This window comes from Thalassophryne amazonica, chromosome 4 (assembly GCF_902500255.1).
Source record: "Thalassophryne amazonica chromosome 4, fThaAma1.1, whole genome shotgun sequence".
NCBI lineage: Eukaryota > Metazoa > Chordata > Actinopteri > Batrachoidiformes > Batrachoididae > Thalassophryne > Thalassophryne amazonica.
Genome location: NC_047106.1, coordinates 58,904,864 through 58,923,304, shown reverse-complemented (window position 1 = coordinate 58,923,304; position 18,441 = coordinate 58,904,864). Strand labels below are relative to the sequence as shown.

General features: G+C 40.9%; 1 protein-coding gene across 5 annotated transcripts in view; it reads left to right on the top strand.

The window, feature by feature from the left end:
• The window catches only part of LOC117508266 (von Willebrand factor A domain-containing protein 5A-like), a 131,668-nt gene that overhangs the window by 40,019 nt on the left and 73,208 nt on the right, over positions 1-18,441 (top strand). For all 5 annotated transcript variants that reach the window (XM_034167952.1, XM_034167951.1, XM_034167950.1 and 2 more), the window contains exon 5: positions 15,199-15,234. In XM_034167952.1, coding sequence (XP_034023843.1) covers positions 15,199-15,234 — 36 coding nt within the window. The remainder of the gene's footprint in view (positions 1-15,198; positions 15,235-18,441) is intronic.

Below are 18,441 nucleotides of genomic sequence, written 5' to 3'. Positions count from 1 at the left end.
TCACGTTTTGTGCTTGAACACTACGAACACTACATTAAACAAATTGAACAAATACATACAAGTACCTTTGGAAAATAACAGCTGCTAAAGTTCAGAGTTCTCACCTGCTTTTTGTGATCTGTCCCTCTGAACGTCACCACAGAGCTTCTCCACAGCAGGGTTTTTTAAACCTGTGTATGCAGAATTTTTGCTCAGTTCATTTATATATTCTCATTTTTTAAGTATATTTTTAAGCAGAGGCGATTTTAGACTTCCACTTTTAGGGGTGCTTAGCACATTTTTAAAATTTTTAAACTCTAGATGTCCAGAAATACAATTTCCCATGATTTCAGAGTGAAAACATTGCTTGTAATATTAGCATATTAGTAATATTAGCAATGGATAATGGCCCATACATAAAATTCCTGCATTCTGGTGCAGTTTATATAACAAATAATTTAATCTCCTAATATGTTGAGGGCAAATAGTCATTGCAACTTAGGACCAGGTCTGAAATATTCAGAGGCTGAGTACAGTATATTATCCTTCTTTTTATATTAGTCTTATGAGCCTATAGTTACTGAAGATTTTTTATTTCATCTTAACAGATTATTATGTCATAGTACTTAGTACAGAGCACTCACCCTGGTATCACTTTTCAGTTCCATTTAGACAATTTTAGGCATTACTTAGATTGTGTTTTAATTTTGGCTATTCATTTATTTATTCTACAAAGTTATTGATGTCTCGGTTTTTCTGGCAGCACGCACATCCACGTTGTAAGTCATAAAAATACAGTAGTTGCAGTTATGATCAGTGAGGTTTAGTGCCCTGTGCAGAGGACCTGGTTTAGCACAGCTACAGCAGCACTCCACTATAAGGCTGGATGGAGAACACAGATGGTACGCTGCACATAAATGGGTTCAGGAAAAGAAATATATGAATATGAATTATTTATTGAATTAACAGCAAAGCATAGAAAGGACAGACAAGATCAAATGAAGTTCTTAAAAGTAAGAAAAATAAAAATGTGTGACTTAAAAGTCAGAATTCATACCAAAACACCAGTAACACAAGTAAGACACCTCCACAGTCTGATACACATATTCAAGTTACCCTTAGCTTCACTTTCCATCCTTTGCTATTCTCAATGTCCATATCTACTATCGCATAAGGTCTATAGAGTGCACAAACCTCACCTGAAGCTTTTTTTTTGCTTTTGAAAAAAATGCTCTATCCATCACTGCACTGCAGGCTTGGTTTGTCACTTACTGCCAACAAATAAAAATACAAAATGAGTTTTATGATTTATGCCTTTTTAGGTGGAATTTAAATTATTCACTTATTATCAAATGTGATAAAGTTTACTGTCTTAATTCTGAAATGCTTAGTTAAGGTAGTTAAGGACCTTAACTAAGCATTTAAGGTCAGATCTTTGTACATGGTATTTGATGTAGGAGAGTGATTTGTTAATGGTAGCTACACAGATTGAAGGGCGAGCACCATTTAGTAGCTGACAAGAGGATTTAGCTGGAAAAAAAAAACACTGAATCAATCTTACATTTGACCACGCACAGCGCGCACTAATTTGTAGAGCAATATACTGTGTTTTGCGATAGCTAGCTAGGTGAGTAAAATAAGCACTTTTCAGAAAGTTGCACTTGCTCTTCACATTCAGAGACATAAACTGCAAATAAATACCTCGCAAATGTGACAGTTGCCTGGCAATCACTTGACAGCGCGGCTGGGTGAGGTTACCACCAGCACTCACAGGACAGTGCCTCTGCTAAATGAGCGCCACCTGCAGCAGCACCACACGACACAAACACATGCCAGAGCAGAGAGACAGATGCATGTCAGCACGCTTCGTGGATTGAACCATTTGCCCAAGAAGGGGAGATGATCAAATTACTGTGTTCTTGTAATACATATTTTGGCATAATGCTTGAAATAGGTTGTTTAAAAAATAGTAGTATAGAAGCATATATATATATATATATATATTTAGGGGCGCTTGAGCACCCCTAAAAATAGGCTAACTCCGCCCCCGTTTTTAAGGTTATTTAACCATTTATTTCATCTCATAATCTCATAAAAAGTAATGACACCCGGTTACGCCAATCGGAGGTCACTAAAATTAACATTGAATCGGTGTGTAACTTTGCAAAAACAATGTCGGACTCTGTAGTTTTCTCTGGGCCCCTCCCCAATCGGACCGGGAGTGACATGTTTAGCCGCATGTTCTCCTTGAATTGCTGGTTGTCTGAGTGGTGTCCAAAAAATGAGGTTGGCTTCATAGATAATTGGCAAAGCTTCTGGGGAAAACCTGGTCTTGTTAGGAGAGACGACATCCATCCCACTTTGGATGGAGCAGCTCTCATTTCTAGAAATCTGGCCAATTTTCTTAAATCCTCCAAACCGTGACTATCCAGGGTTGGGACCAGGAAGCAGAGTTGTAGTCTTACACACCTCTCTGCAGCTTCTCTCCCCCTGCCATCCCCTCATTACCCCATCCCCGTAGAGACGGTGCCTGCTCCCAGACCACCAATAACCAGCAAAAATCTATTTAAGCATAAAAATTCAAAAAGAAAAATAATAATATAGCACCTTCAACTGCACCACAGACTAAAACAGTTAAATGTGGTCTATTAAACATTAGGTCTCTCTCTTCTAAGTCCCTGTTAGTAAACGATATAATAATTGATCAACATATTGATTTATTCTGCCTTACAGAAACCTGGTTACAGCAGGATGAATATGTTAGTTTAAATGAGTCAACACCCCCGAGTCACACTAACTGCCAGAACGCTCGTAGCACGGGCCGAGGCGGAGCATTAGCAGCAATCTTCCATTCCAGCTTATTAATTAATCAAAAACCCAGACAGAGCTTTAATTCATTTGAAAGCTTGACTCTTAGTCTTGTCCATCCAAATTGGAAGTCCCAAAAACCAGTTTTATTTGTTGTCCTCCTGGTCGTTACTGTGAGTTTCTCTGTGAATTTTCAGACCTTTTGTGTGACTTAGTGCTTAGCTCAGATAAGATAATTATAGTGGGCGATTTTAACATCCACACAGATGCTGAGAATGACAGCCTCAGCACTGCATTTAATCTATTATTAGACTCAATTGGCTTTGCTCAAAATGTAAATGAGTCCACCCACCACTTTAATCATATCTTAGATCTTGTTCTGACTTATGGTATGGAAATTGAAGACTTAACAGTATTCCCTGAAAACTCCCTTCTGTCTGATCATTTCTTAATAACATTTACATTTACTCTGATGGACTACCCAGCAGTGGGGAATACGTTTCATTACACTAGAAGTCTTTCAGAAAGTGCTGTAACGAGGTTTAAGGATATGATTCCTTCTTTATGTTCTCTAATGCCATATACCAACAAAGTACAGAGTAGCTACCTAAACCCTGTAAGTGAGATAGAGTATCTCGTCAATAGTTTTACATCCTCATTGAAGACAACTTTGGATGCTGTAGCTCCTCTGAAAAAGAGAGCTATAAATCAGAAGTGCCTGACTCCGTGGTATAACTTACAAACTCGCAGCTTAAAGCAGATAACCCGTACGTTGGAGAGGAAATGGCGTCTCACTAATTTAGAAGATCTTCACTTAGCCTGGAAAAAGAGTCTGTTGCTCTATAAAAAAAAGCCCTCCGTAAAGCTAGGACATCTTACTACTCATCACTAATTGAAGAAAATAAGAGCAACCCCAGGTTTCTTTTCAGCACTGTAGCCAGGCTGACAGAGTCAGAGCTCTATTGAGCGGAGTATTCCTTTAACTTTAACTAATAATGACTTCATGACTTTCTTTGCTAATAAAATTTTAACTATTAGAGAAAAAATTACTCATAACCATCCCAAAGACGTATCGTTATGTTTGGCTGCTTTCAGTGATGCCGGTATTTGGTTAGACTCTTTCTCTCAGATTGTTCTGAGTTATTTTCATTAGTTACTTCCTCCAAACCATCAACATGTCTATTAGACCCCATTCCTACCAGGCTGCTCAAGGAAGCCCTACCATTAATTAATGCTTTGATCTTAAATATGATCAATCTATCTTTATTAGTTGGCTATGTACCACAGGCTTTTAAGGTGGCAGTAATTAAACCATTACTTAAAAAGCCATCACTTGACCCAGCTATCTTACTTAATTATAGGCCAATCTCCAACCTTCCTTTTCTCTCAAAAATTCTTGAAAGGGTAGTTGTAAAACAGCTAACTGATCATCTGCAGAGGAATGGTCTATTTGAAGTGTTTCAGTCAGGTTTTAGATTTCATCATAGTACAGAAACAGCATTAGTGAAGGTTACAAATGATCTTCTTATGGCCTCAGACAGTGGACTCATCTCTGTGCTTGTTCTGTTAGACCTCAGTGCTGCTTTTGATACTGTTGACCATAAAATTTTATTACAGAGATTAGAGCATGCCATAGGTATTAAAGGCACTGTGCTGCGGTGGTTTGAATCATATTTATCTAATAGATTACAATTTGTTCATGTAAATGGGGAATCTTCTTCACAGACTAAGGTTAATTATGGAGTTCCACAAGGTTCTGTGCTAGGACCAATTTTATTCAGTTTATACATGTTTCCCTTAGGCAGTATTATTAGACGGCATTGCTTAAATTTTCATTGTTACGCAGATGATACTCAGCTTTATCTATCTATGAAGCCAGAGGACACACACCAATTAGCTAAACTGCAGGATTGTCTTACAGACATAAAGACATGGATGACCTCTAATTTCCTGCTTTTAAACTCAGATAAAACTGAAGTTATTGTACTTGGCCCCACAAATCTTAGAAACATGGTGTCTAACCAGATCCTTACTCTGGATGGCATTACCCTGACCTCTAGTAATACTGTGAGAAATCTTGGAGTCATTTTTGATTAGGATATGTCATTCAATGCGCATATTAAACAAATATGTAGGACTGCTTTTTTGCATTTGCGCAATATCTCTAAAATTAGAAAGGTCTTGTCTCAGAGTGATGCTGAAAAACTAATTCATGCATTTATTTCCTCTAGGCTGGACTATTGTAATTCATTATTATCAGGTTGTCCTAAAAGTTCCCTGAAAAGCCTTCAGTTAATTCAAAATGCTGCAGCTAGAGTACTGACAGGGACTAGAAGGAGAGAGCATATCTCACCCATATTGGCCTCTCTTCATTGGCTTCCTGTTAATTCTAGAATAGAATTTAAAATTCTTCTTCTTACTTATAAGGTTTTGAATAATCAGGTCCCATCTTATCTTAGGGACCTCATAGTACCATATCACCCCAATAGAGCACTTCGCTCTGACTGCAGGCTTACTTGTAGTTCCTAGGGTTTGTAAGAGTAGAATGGGAGGCAGAGCCTTCAGCTTTCAGGCTCCTCTCCTGTGGAACCAGCTCCCAATTCAGATCAGGGAGACAGACACCCTCTCTACTTTTAAGATTAGGCTTAAAACTTTCCTTTTTGCTAAAGCTTATAGTTAGGGCTGGATCAGGTGACCCTGAACCATCCCTTAGTTATGCTGCTATAGACTTAGACTGCTGGGGGGTTCCCGTGATGCAGTGAGTGTTTCTTTCTCTTTTTGCTCTGTATGCACCACTCTGCATTTAATCATTAGTGATTGATCTCTGCTCCCCTCCACAGCATGTCTTTTTCCTGGTTCTCTCCCTCAGCCCCAACCAGTCCCAGCAGAAGACTGCCCCTCCCTGAGCCTGGTTCTGCTGGAGGTTTCTTCCTGTTAAAAGGGAGTTTTTCCTTCCCACTGTCGCCAAGTGCTTGCTCACAGGGGGTCGTTTTGACCGTTGGGGTTTTTCCATAATTATTGTATGGCCTTGCCTTACAATATAAAGCGCCTTGGGGCAACTGTTTGTTTTGATTTGGCGCTATATAAATAAAATTGATTGATTGATTGATAAATTCAGTATACGACGCGCACATGGTGTGAATAGATTGGTGCCGTCGGGACCCGTACGGGTAGAGAAAGTGCAGAGAGAAAGAAAGGCAGCTCCACGGTTTTGTTTTGTATTTTTTTTACGTGTTCACTCGGGTTAAAATCCTCTCTCTGCTCTGTGCTCGCTGTCTCACGTGCACTGATGGTTCTCAGCAGAATGTAACATCTCGTGCCTCCGGTCAGGAATCTTCCTCCACCACCCCCTCCCTCCCTCACAGTCTGCAGCCAGTTGACTCCGCACGCACGCATTCACACACACACACACACACAGACCGCTTCTTTGGTAAATTGCGCGTTTTAGACAGCTTTGAACAAGACGGCCACTGTTTTAATCAGCCATCTTTTTTAAAATTTGAACATCCAAATGACGGCAGGATGGCTCGCTGCCTAAAACTATGAATTGAGAGACAAACAGACTTAAATAAAATAAACGACTCATCAACTACAAAATTGGTTGTCGACGGTTTCAATAGTTGATGTAGTCATGACTTGTTGGCAGCCCCATTGGAAAGTAACCTTTACATCATGAATTAAAAGAATTAAAAAATACTAAATGATTGTGTGCATAAGTATAAGACATGTAAACCATTAATTTTACATTCATTTTTTCAGACAACTCAAGGGATGGATACATGAACATTTCCAACACACTGATTATGTTTTTGACTTCATTTACCGCAGTTAAGAAAAACAAACACTATGGTACTGTATGGAAACTCTGTCTGGAGGCAGCAATTCCCAAAACCGAGTGACCATGTGAGAAGGTGACTAGTGAGGAAAACTAGCAAGATGACAAGACAACCCTGAAGATGCTACCGGCTTCTGTGCCAGTGATTGGAGAAATTGTGCATGGTGCAAGTTTTGCATTTTACATCACCAGTTATCCAGCTTCATCATGAAATGGTACAAACAAGGATTTTCTTGAAAAACAAGAATTAAAAGTTCATCAACACTGAACAAAAATATAAACGCCCCGAGTTCTATTAACATTAGGATTATGCAGTATATGAACCAAATCAAAATTCATTTTGTTAATGAATAATCTTCAGATCACCGTCCATTACATCTTGATATTGGCATCTGCAAAGGATTGACAACCCTTGAACACGTTAGGGGGCAGTTCGAAGAAATTGAATGTTCAATATCTCGTGTGTCCACCATGTGCGTCTCTCAGAGCAACACACCGCCTTCGCATAGAGGGTTGATCAGGTTGTCTGTCGTGGCCTGTGGAATGTTATCCCGTAGGTGGACAAGCCGGATATGTTGATCTTGTGCTGGTGTGATCACACGTGCCGGCGTGGACGTAGTCGATTTGCATAACTGCCCGTCTGTCTGAAACAAACTCTCAAACGGCCTATCGTCCGATAATGACATTCAGCTGTACAGCGACTTGCTGGTGGACATCCCTGCATCCAGCATACCAATGGCACGTTCCCGCATGACCTGAGACATTGAGGCATGATGACTTTGACAAAATTGGACATTTTGTGATGGCCTTTTATTGTCCCAGTATCGGGAGTGTCTGGGTACTGCTCATGTCTGTCCTATCACCGTCTGGATATGCCCACACCCATGTAATGAGTGAAATCACTGAGCAAATGCTCATTAACAGAGAGATGGATTAAAAATGGTACACAAATCAAGAGAACTATCCCTGTTGTACAGGTAAAACTGAGCATATGCTCACTTACAGTTGTTGACCCTACGTTGTATCAGTATTTCACATGGGGCGTTTATATTTTTGCTTAGTATAATTTTCCAGAAAGCACACGAGATGCAAGTCTTGATTTGATCTTTTGTTGTGTGAAAATCCTTTTCTGCTCCACTCCACTATGAAGCTGTGAATGGTGAAGTAAAACAGTGTAACTAATGGTAACAGAAGAAAAAATACATTTCAAGATTGCCTTAAAAGTTTCAATTGAAGTGGACTTTATATCAGCGGACAAATTGTTCAGCAGTGTAGGAGCACAGAAGGCAAAGCCTCTGAAATCTGCTGCCTACGTTTTAGCCCTGGGAACACAGAGCAAGCTCACATCTTGTGAACATTACGCATGAAAAGGTACATAAAGTTTAACAAATTCCGCAAGAGCTTTTGTATCGGAATCTGTCTTGGTACTGAGTCATTCCATGTCAGTTCAACGAGGGCCTCACGCACTTTGTCTCAGATTTTCTTCCAATTTTAATAAAATATTCCCAGACCATTCAGAACAACAAATCTGAAGTTTGAGGCCTGTAGGCCAAGTAGTTTCTGAGATATAGCCAATTTAGTGTGCATGGGGTCTGCCGTTTTTTTAGGCAAAAATTATGGCCCGTCATTTCTGGAGCCATGTTCAAGGTAGAATATCTCAGCAAATAATGGACTTTGAGACCTGAAATTTTCTGTGGCAGTTGTCGTGGACACCCAGACTTGGACTATAGTCAACCAACAGACATTGACACTAAATTGTGACGTTTATGTATGCTCAAACTATGGAAAATATTACATTGACTATTGCAAGCATCCATGTTTGAGACACTGAAGCATACCATTACACTCAAAGAAGCCTTTCCATTTCTTGGCTCCTTAATGCCAACTATACTGGTGAAGAAATATGTAAATTTGGCATATCTGCCAGGGGGATCCCCCAAGGTTTCCATGGTTGCTAGGCTTATATTCACCTGCATGATGAGTGTGATGTGCCTGTTCTGCAAAGCAGAAGTTCTCTTGTTGCATCATCTAAGTCTGTGATGGGCTTGACCCCTTGTTTCCTACAAGAAACCATGAAATTGAAAAGTGTTATTCCAAAGCATTACATGAGTCTGACAAGACTGATCAATGCCAATAGAAAAACTGCATTCAGTGTTTATTGGTCTGTTTAAAGAAATTTGAAATGTAGATCATCAAAATATTTACCTGCAGATAGAAGTGTGATGACATTCACTTTCATCAGACCAAAAAGAACAGGGATGAAGATGTGCAGCCATTCTTACTCCAACCAGACTGACAGCAGCAGCTTTGAACATGTCCAGACATGCAGAACCCCATTCACTGCATTGGTCATCATGCAGGTGGATATAAGCCTAGTAACCGTGGAAACCTTGGGAATCCCCCTGGCAGATCTATGTGCAAGCATTCTGGGGTGTGCCATGAATCATATGAATGCAGTGTGTGCACACAATTAAAATGAAATTGTCATTTCAGCACTAGAAATACATTCGCAAGTGCACAAATTAGCCATAATTGGATGCTTAAATTAACCAGGAAGGAGTTTCATAAAGAAGGCCATATTTATAACACATAAAGTAGATATCAATACCTTCAAAATGGAATCAGTTTGAAGAGTTTCATTTACTGCCCACCTGAGCTTTTCTTTTAATAAAATTCAACCACAAATTTCTTTTTTTTTCAGATTTGAGGTTTCTCCCACAATAACTGTTTACCACAGATATGCCAAATTTACATATTTCATAGCCAGTATAGCTGGCATTAAGTAGCCAAGAATTGGAAAGTCTTCTTTGAGTGTAATGGTATGCTTCAGTGTCTCAAACATGGATGCTCGCAATAGTCAGTGTAATATTTTCCATAGTTTGAGCATACATAAACTTCACAGTTTAGTGTCAGTGTCTGTTGTTTGACTATAACCAAAGTCTGGGTGTCCATGACAACTGCCACAGAAAATTTCAGGCCTGTAAATCCATTATTTGCTGAGATATTCTACCTTGAACATGGCTCCAGAAATGACGGCCATAATTTTTGCCTAAAAAACGGCAGACCCCATGCACACTAAATTGGCCATATCTCAGAAACTACTTGGCCTACAGGCCTCAAACTTCAGATTTGTTGTCCTGAATAGTCTGGGAATATGTGATTAAATTTGAAGAAAATCTGTGACTAAGTGCGTGAGGCTCCTCAAATATTCGTTGAATTGACATGGAATGACCCTACTGGCAGTTGTGTATTGAATCGAATCGGAATTGAAATAATGTAGATCAGCCAATTTTTTGGAAAAAAACTGACTCAAGTTTTCAGTGTCTTCACGATCACTCATCCACATTTATGACCCACTGCCTACGTGCTCCACCATCTGTAGCATCATGAGGGTCAGACCAGCATGGTGCAGTGGAATTTAATGGGAAGAACAGACATAAGATAGAAGATGCAGAAGAAAAGCAATTCTATTCCCAGTAGCTGGTTGATTTACAGTTAATTCAGTTCTTGTCTTTACTCAAAAATCAATTTCCAAAATCCAATTCCAAACATCATGGAGGAGATAAAAGGTTATTTCACAAGAAAAGAATTTCACAAATGCCTCAACCTAAAATGTGGGCAGTGGTGGGCACAGTTCCGCTAATCCCCTGATTGCTAATTATCAAAGCTAATGTTTTCATTATCGGATTAGCTTTTCAGATAACTTTGAATTTATCTTCCCATAAATTTTGGTCTGATGATTTTTAGACCGTTAACATATTTTTGCAGATGTAGTGAATAATGCTTGAACAGTTAAAAACATTTGTGAAGTCTGATATCATATATTTTAGTGCTTACCTGTTAAATGTTTTGTAGCAGATCACCAGTGAGCATCACCACTTTGTGAACAACTGCATGAAAAAATAGTCCAACAGTTTAAGAACAATGTTTCTCAGCATTCATTTGCAAGGAATTTGCGGCAGAAGTGGTTCCATTTGCGGAAAGAGTTCAAGAACACTTGGAGAAGATATGGGAGCAATTACAGCATCTCGCAAATCGAATTAAACAAACAGATGCCCACGTTACGGAGCTTGCAGCGCAAGCCGTTCCGCTTCCTGCTGCTCCAGCTGCGGCACCATCGATACCGGTGCAGATAACTCCGTCACCCAGAGAGTCGGCTTCCGAACCAATTATTGGTCATCCGGAGCCTTATGCGGGAGATGTTGAAGCCCATGCAGCTCGGGCGAGCTGAAACAGCCATATTGCCCCGGTCACATAAGCGTCAAGAAAGATAACGATGACGTATCTCCAGGTGTTTTTGGACAGGCATAATATATAAAAAAAAAAAGGCAGACCTTTGGTTATTTAGTTATTTGGTCTGTTTTTGTTTTCATGTAGGGGTTATAAAGTGTTTAGGGAATTAGAGGCGGTTCTGGTTGGGTGAACGACTGGCAGTTCGGAGCTCGGCTGGACTCAGGTAATCGTATGTTTTCATTATTTGAACTTAGGTAATTTTTGTTTATGGATTGGGTCGTTTTGTTTTGTTGTTTTTATTTCCCTGTTTCCCTAACCCCAACCTCACATACTCTAAGACTGTTTGTCTTTTGGGTTGTGGGGTGGTGCAGGTTGGTTACGCTGAGCGTTTCTCAGAAAACCTCTGCACCTAGGGGTGGAGGGTTGTCAGGGGCGTTTTTTTGGGTTTGGTTGATGCCCGGTTCCACTCCAGCCCCGGTGGGCCTTTGACTGTTCGTCGTTGGCGTTACCGGGGTGTAGTGCAGCGGGAACGTACCTCAGTCGGAGTGGTGGGCCGATCTGTGCCGTTCGCCATTTCGGTAGTTCCACCCCTCCCGATAGGCTGGTGGTATGGTCGGTTTAGAGGCACCGGACGTATTTCCGGTTTTCCGCTGCGCTTAGGGGATGGGACTGGGTTAGTTTTTCCTGTTTCCTTCCCCGGCTTGGTAGTTTTGTGCCGTTCGCCAAAATTGAACTAACGATAGGCTCTGGGAGTAATCTGGGGTCTTTCAGGGTGCTGGGGAGGGTAACAGGGTTTCCGGTTGTTTTATTTGCCCCCGGGGTGGTTTAATGAAGTCCGCCGGGGGTTGGATTTTTGTGTTTTTTGTGTTTCCTTCCAGGTTCCACCTCCAGGGTTGATGGGACAGTCCTCTGGGGGGGAATTGATTGTGGGGCCGACTAGCCAAGTGTGGCCGGGTCTGGGGTTCCTGGGTTGTGGGGAGGGTGCCTCCTGGGGTTGATGGTACGGTCTTCTGGGGGGCGCTGTTGCTCCATGTATACCTGGGGACCTCTGTGGGATTCCGGCTTTGGTTATTACTCCTGGAACTGGCGGTAAAGGTCTTCTGGGGGGTGTTGAGCTCTGCACGTCGTCTGGAGGGGTTGTTTGTTATTTTTCTTTGTGAAATTGTGTTTGTATTGTGTTGTTGGGGCTATGTTGGGTTATTGGATTTGGGAGTTTTTCTTTTCTTCCCGGGGTTGGATGGGACGGTCCCCTGGGGAGGGTTTGGGTGGGTTTTGTATTTTCTTGTATGTTAGGTTGTACTTGGCACTCTTTTGGGGTTTTTGTTGATGCCAGCCGGCCTTCCAGCCACAGTGCCCTGGCCTGCTGTCTGCTGTGGACTTTGGGAGCGTTACATCGTCTGCTTCCTGTCGTGGATCTTGGAGGGAGGTGCTGTTCTCGGGCCTGGTCTGTTCGGTCGCCGGGAGGCTTCCCGTTGATGGGGAGGTACTGTTGTGTGTTGGAGGGTTTGGCTGGACATTTTGGTGCTGTTTTCTTTTCTTTGCTCTCCAGGTGGTATGCAAACTGTTTTTTTCTGTGGAGAAGGTGCTGGCGGAAGAGTCCTTCACCCTCATCAGAACTGTTGGCTGCACCTGTGGAGGATGTTCACATGCAGGCCTAACAACTTGCAGCACCTGTGGATGATGCTCACGTGCAGACTTAAAGACTTTCAGCTGAAGCAGATAATGAGATGGCGTTCTGCATTTAAGCCATGAGTGATTTGAGCAGAATTGCCGGGAACTCGACCTTGTGATGTTCGGTTGTGAGACGCTGAGGACCGCGCCAGGGTTTGACACATCGTGCCTGTGAAGGAGGACGGGTGAGGGACACATGCTGTCTTTGGGATGGTTATGAGTAATTTTTGCAGTTTGCGTCTCACTGCCGTGGCGTACGGATTGATGATCCTCCACCTGTTGTGAGAAGCTGCTCATTTACATAAAGCTTAAATTCAGACCTGAATGTGTTGCTGATAGTGTGTGCCTCTGAAGGATATTTGTTGTAGCCATGTTGACTTACCTTTTCCGTCCTTCAGTCAGTTTGTCGTATCCACCTGAGGGGTGTTCGGCGGTGAATCTGAGTCCAGAAGTGCCGGGCTTTGATCCATTTGGGCGCTGGAGAGCGCGCCGTCCTTCACCTTGCCAGACAGCTGAATATTTATGTTGTACACGAATTATTGCACAGGAGGGGAATAAATTTGTTTCTTGGAACCGCTTTCTGGTTATTTAGTGCTGGGCCATTGTCAGATGCTGGTTCGGTTCTCTGACCCACGTCAGCACATAACAGTGGCTTCGTAGTAAAAGAGTGCGGGTACTAGACTGGCCTGCCTGCAGTCCAGACCTGTCGCCCATTGAAAATGTGTGGCGCATTATGAAGTGCAAAATACGACAACGGAGACCCCTGACTGTTGAACAACTGAAGTCGCACATCAAGCAAGAATGGGAAGGAATTCCACCTACAAAGTTTCAACAATATTGTCAGTCCCCAAACACTTATTGAGTGTTGTTAAAAGGAAAGGTGATGTAACACAGTGGTAAACACAGCACTCTCCCAGCTTTTTTGAAGCATGTTGTAGGCATCCATTTCAAAATGAGCAAATATTTGCACAAAACAAAAAGGTTTATCAGTTTGAACATTAAATATCTTGTCTTTGTGGCGTATTCAATTGAATATAGGTTAAAGAGGATTTGCAAATCATTGTATTCTGTTTTTATTTACATTTTACACAATGTCCCAACGTCATTGGAATTGGGGTAGTAAATTAACATCACATCTGAAGTTTTATGAAGTGAAAATATCAGCTATATGTTTTAGTTTTAAAGTATTGCACTAATTTTGAAGGTTTTAGTTTGGACATGCATTGGCAGTGCCAATGCATTATGGGTAAAAGTTCACGACAGGAGAAATGCATTTGAGACGCTCTGGTTAGGCTCCACACGGACAGCAGCATTAAACCGTTTGTATATTGTGCCTGGCACTCTTGTCAATATATTCTTTGGCTTTATAGACGTTGTTATTGTGTTTGTTTTAGGTAAAAATGCCAGAAGAAGCTCAGGTTGCGTCTCCATTATTTTCAGTTGGAATCACTGCGAGCTTCAATCGCTTCCTGTTTGCTCTTTAATGTCCTTCGTATGTCATACACTGTCTGTCCTCTTTGTTCCAGAGTAATATATATAAGATGTCTGAAATTCAGTTTGCGTTTATTAAATTCCAGGCATCTTAAACGTAGCAGACACGGATTATTTGTTTGGAATATTTGTTTTTGGAAGTTTCAGGGTCTCTACTTGCCATCTCCTAAGTGTTGAGATATCCAGTAATCCTTTCCGTGCCAGAGAGTTGCTGCAGCCTCTTACTGCAGCAGATGAAAAGCATAAAAATGTGCATTTTGGTTGTATAATGTTGATTTAGAATTGTTGTCATGTTTTTTTTTTTTTTTTCTCTGTGCTGCTTAAACCGCAGCAACTCTGTAGTGCGCAAAGGATTATGGATTAGGGTCTGAGTGTATGGGCACAGTAGATGGCAGTGTTCTATGCATTTTGACCCCAGTTATATCAGATGGATGTCTAATCACAACTTGACTTTTGGCTTTTGCAAATGGCTTTTTTAACAAATAAAAAATGGCATATTTTACAAAAGCACATTTATATGTAAACACCAGCAAACATCTCGCATTAACTTCTTGTTTTTTTACATAGAATGAATGAGTCAACCAATCAATGTTAGCAGAGTCTCATTTTACCCGTCATCCCTTTGGCATCTGTCTGTGTTTGTTACAAAATGTCAGAATTAAAAGATATGTGTTGTATTTTAACTTTGTACAAATGACAGAATTGACATTAATGGAGTTATTCTATCCAGATTAATTGGATTTATATATCAAAACCATAAGTCAAAACTGCTTTATTTTCCAAGACCTCTGCCTCACAGCGGGACTGCAATAGCTGTTACGGAATAATGACTTTTTTGTTTTTTGTGTAGAGTTGAGCGTAGCTCCTCTCAACTGCTTCACTGCTGCAAAATGCATAGTAAACAAGCTTCCAGCAGTGGTCAGGGCACACTGGGACAGACGTGCTGACTTATTGTTTGGGTTTGTGATCACCTTTGACGCTACCAGAAGCTATCGGCTTGTTAGTAGTTGCAAGTGTACCGGAGACAATACTGAAAGTTATCGGTTAGCTGTCACTTCCAATAATTTTTTTGTGTATAATTTTATTTTATGGTTCCTGACCCCAGTAAGGAGTCCCCAAGAAAATTCTTGTCTGTGGTTTGTCATGACTTTCTCCAATTCACATTCCTCTGTTTTCCAAAGGTTGTGGCCCTCCTTCTCATTTGATCTTACGAGGTGGTAAGTAAAAATTGAATGCCATTTGAAAATGTAACCCAGAAAATAAAATCATCTGACTTATAGATATAAACAGAATTTTGTACAGTAATGTGCTAATGTCAAATGCTTGGACGCTTCAAGTTGTGGTTCTTTCAGTATGGCATTGTACCCAGACTGCAATAGCCATTCCCATGTCACGAGTGGAAGAGATGGAGAGGCTGTGCAGTAAATTTTTGTGTAAATGGCTGGGTTTCCCCCCCTCCCCCCCGGGCTTGGCAAAATGCTCAAATTCGGGCAGATGGGCTGGGAAATTCGGGCATGGGCCATGTTAAGGAAAATATGTTTGTCTAAAAAAATATTCCAAAGGCCAACAAAAAAAAAAATTGATGATGAAATTTACTCGAAAGTGTGATGACCATCATCAGTGTAGAAGTAGAACAGATGTCTTCAACTCTGTAGAGTCTAGTGCCAGGGTCTAGGGTTGTAAATGCCAGCATGAAGCCCACCCCTTCCAGTCCAAAGCCCAAGCCGTGCTCCCTCCTGGTGCAGAGTAAGAGAACTAAAGGCCACCTGTGGACCAACCAAACAGGTTATATATATGAGTACGAGAGGCCACACTTGCACTGAGCTGTGTCCCGGCAAGGAGGCGTGGTTGCCATTTTAATTCTGGGCGAGTCAGGAGGCAGCACACATAGAAGTTCAATTAGTCTCAAGAAAGTCTAGTCTCATGTTTAGCCGCATGTTCTCCTTGAATTGCTGGCTGTCTGAGTGGTGTCCAAAAAATGAGGTGGGCTTCATAGATAATTGGCAAAGCCTTCTGGGGAAAACCTGGTCTTGTTAGGAGAGACGGCATCCATCCCACTTTGGATGGAGCAGCTCTCATTTCTAGAAATCTGGCCAATTTTCTTAAATCCTCCAAACCGTGACTATCCAGGGTTGGGACCAGGAAGCAGAGTTGTAGTCTTACACACCTCTCTGCAGCTTCTCTCCCCCTGCCATCCCCTCATTACCCCATCCCCGTAGAGACGGTGCCTGCTGAAGACCACCAATAACCAGTAAAAATCTATTTAAGCATAAAAATTCAAAAAGAAAAAATAATATAGCACCTTCAACTGCACCACAGACTAAAAACAGTTAAATGTGGTCTATTAAACATTAGATCTCTCTCTTCTAAGTCCCTGTTAGTAAATGATATAAGAATTTGATCAACAATATTGATTTATTCTGCCTTACAGAAACCTGGTTACAGCAGGATGAATATGTTAGTTTAAATGTCACCACCCCCGAGTCACACTAACTGTCAGATGCCTCGTAGCACAGGGTCGAGGCGGAGGATTAGCAGCAATCTTCCATTCCAGCTTATTAATTAATCAAAAACCCAGACAGAGCTTTAATTCATTTGAAAGCTTGACTCTTAGTCTTGTCCATCTAAATTGGAAAGTCCCAAAAACCAGTTTTATTTGTTATTATCTACCGTCCACCTGGTCGTTACTGTGAGTTTCTCTGTGAATTTTCAGACCTTTTGTCTGACTTATTGCTTGGCTCAGATAAGTTAATTATAGTGGGCGATTTTAACATCCACACAGATGCTGAGAATGACAGCCTCAACACTGCATTTAATCTATTATTAGACTCAATTGGCTTTGCTCAAAATGTAAATGAGTCCACCCACCACTTTAATCATATCTTAGATCTTGTTCTGACTTATGGTATGGAAATTGAAGACTTAACAGTATTCCCTGAAACTCCCTTCTGTCTGATCATTTCTTAACATTTACATTTACTCTGATGGACTACCCAGCAGTGGGGAATAAGTTTCATTACACTAGAAGTCTTTCAGAAAGCGCTGTAACTAGGTTTAAGGATATGATTCCTTCTTTATGTTCTCTAATGCCATATACCAACGCGGTGCAGAGTAACTGCCTAAACTCTGAGTGAGATAGAGTATCTCGTCAGTAGTTTTACATCCTCATTGAAGACAACTTTGGATGCTGTAGCTCCTCTGAAAAAGAGAGCCTTAAATCAGAAGTGCCTGACTCCGTGGTATAACTCACAAACTCGCAGCTTAAAGCAGATAACCCGTACGTTGGAGAGGAAATGGCGTCTCACTAATTTAGAAGATCTTCACTTAGCCTGGAAAAAAGAATCTGTTGCTCTATAAAAAAGCCCTCCATAAAGCTAGACATCTTACTACTCATCACTAATTGAAGAAAATAAGAACAACCCCAGGTTTCTTTTCAGCACTGTAGCCAGGCTGACAGAGTCAGAGCTCTATTGAGCCGAGTATTCCTTTAACTTTAACTAGTAATGACTTCATGACTTTCTTTGCTAATAAAATTTTAACAGAGAAAAAATTACTCATAACCATCCCAAAGACGTATCGTTATCTTTGGCTGCTTTCAGTGATGCCGGTATTTGGTTAGACTCTTTCTCTCCGATTGTTCTGTCTGAGTTATTTTCATTAGTTACTTCCTCCAAACCATCAACATGTCTATTAGACCCGATTCCTACCAGGCTGCTCAAGGAAGCCCTACCATTAATTAATGCTTCGATCTTAAATATGATCAATCTATCTTTATTAGTTGGCTATGTACCACAGGCTTTTAAGGTGGCAGTAATTAAACCATTACTTAAAAAGCCATCACTTGACCCAGCTATCTTACTTAATATAAGGCCAATCTCCAACCTTCCTTTTCTCTCAAAAATTCTTGAAAGGGTAGTTGTAAAACAGCTAACTGATCATCTGCAGAGGAATGGTCTATTTGAAGATTTTCAGTCAGGTTTTAGATTTCATCATAGTACAGAAACAGCATTAGTGAAGGTTACAAATGATCTTCTTATGGCCTCAGACAGTGGACTCATCTCTGTGCTTGTTCTGTTAGATCTCAGTGCTGCTTTTGATACTGTTGACCATAAAATTTTATTACAGAGATTAGAGCATGCCATAGGTATTAAAGGCACTGCGCTGCGGTGGTTTGAATCGTATTTATCTAATAGATTACAATTTGTTCATGTAAATGGGGAATCTTCTTCACAGACTAAGGTTAATTATGGAGTTCCACAAGGTTCTGTGCTAGGACCAATTTTATTCACGTTATACATGTTTCCCTTAGGCAGTATTATTAGACGGCATTGCTTAAATTTTCATTGTTATGCAGATGATACTCAGCTTTATCTATCCATGAAGCCAGAGGACACACACCAATTAGCTAAACTGCAGGATTGTCT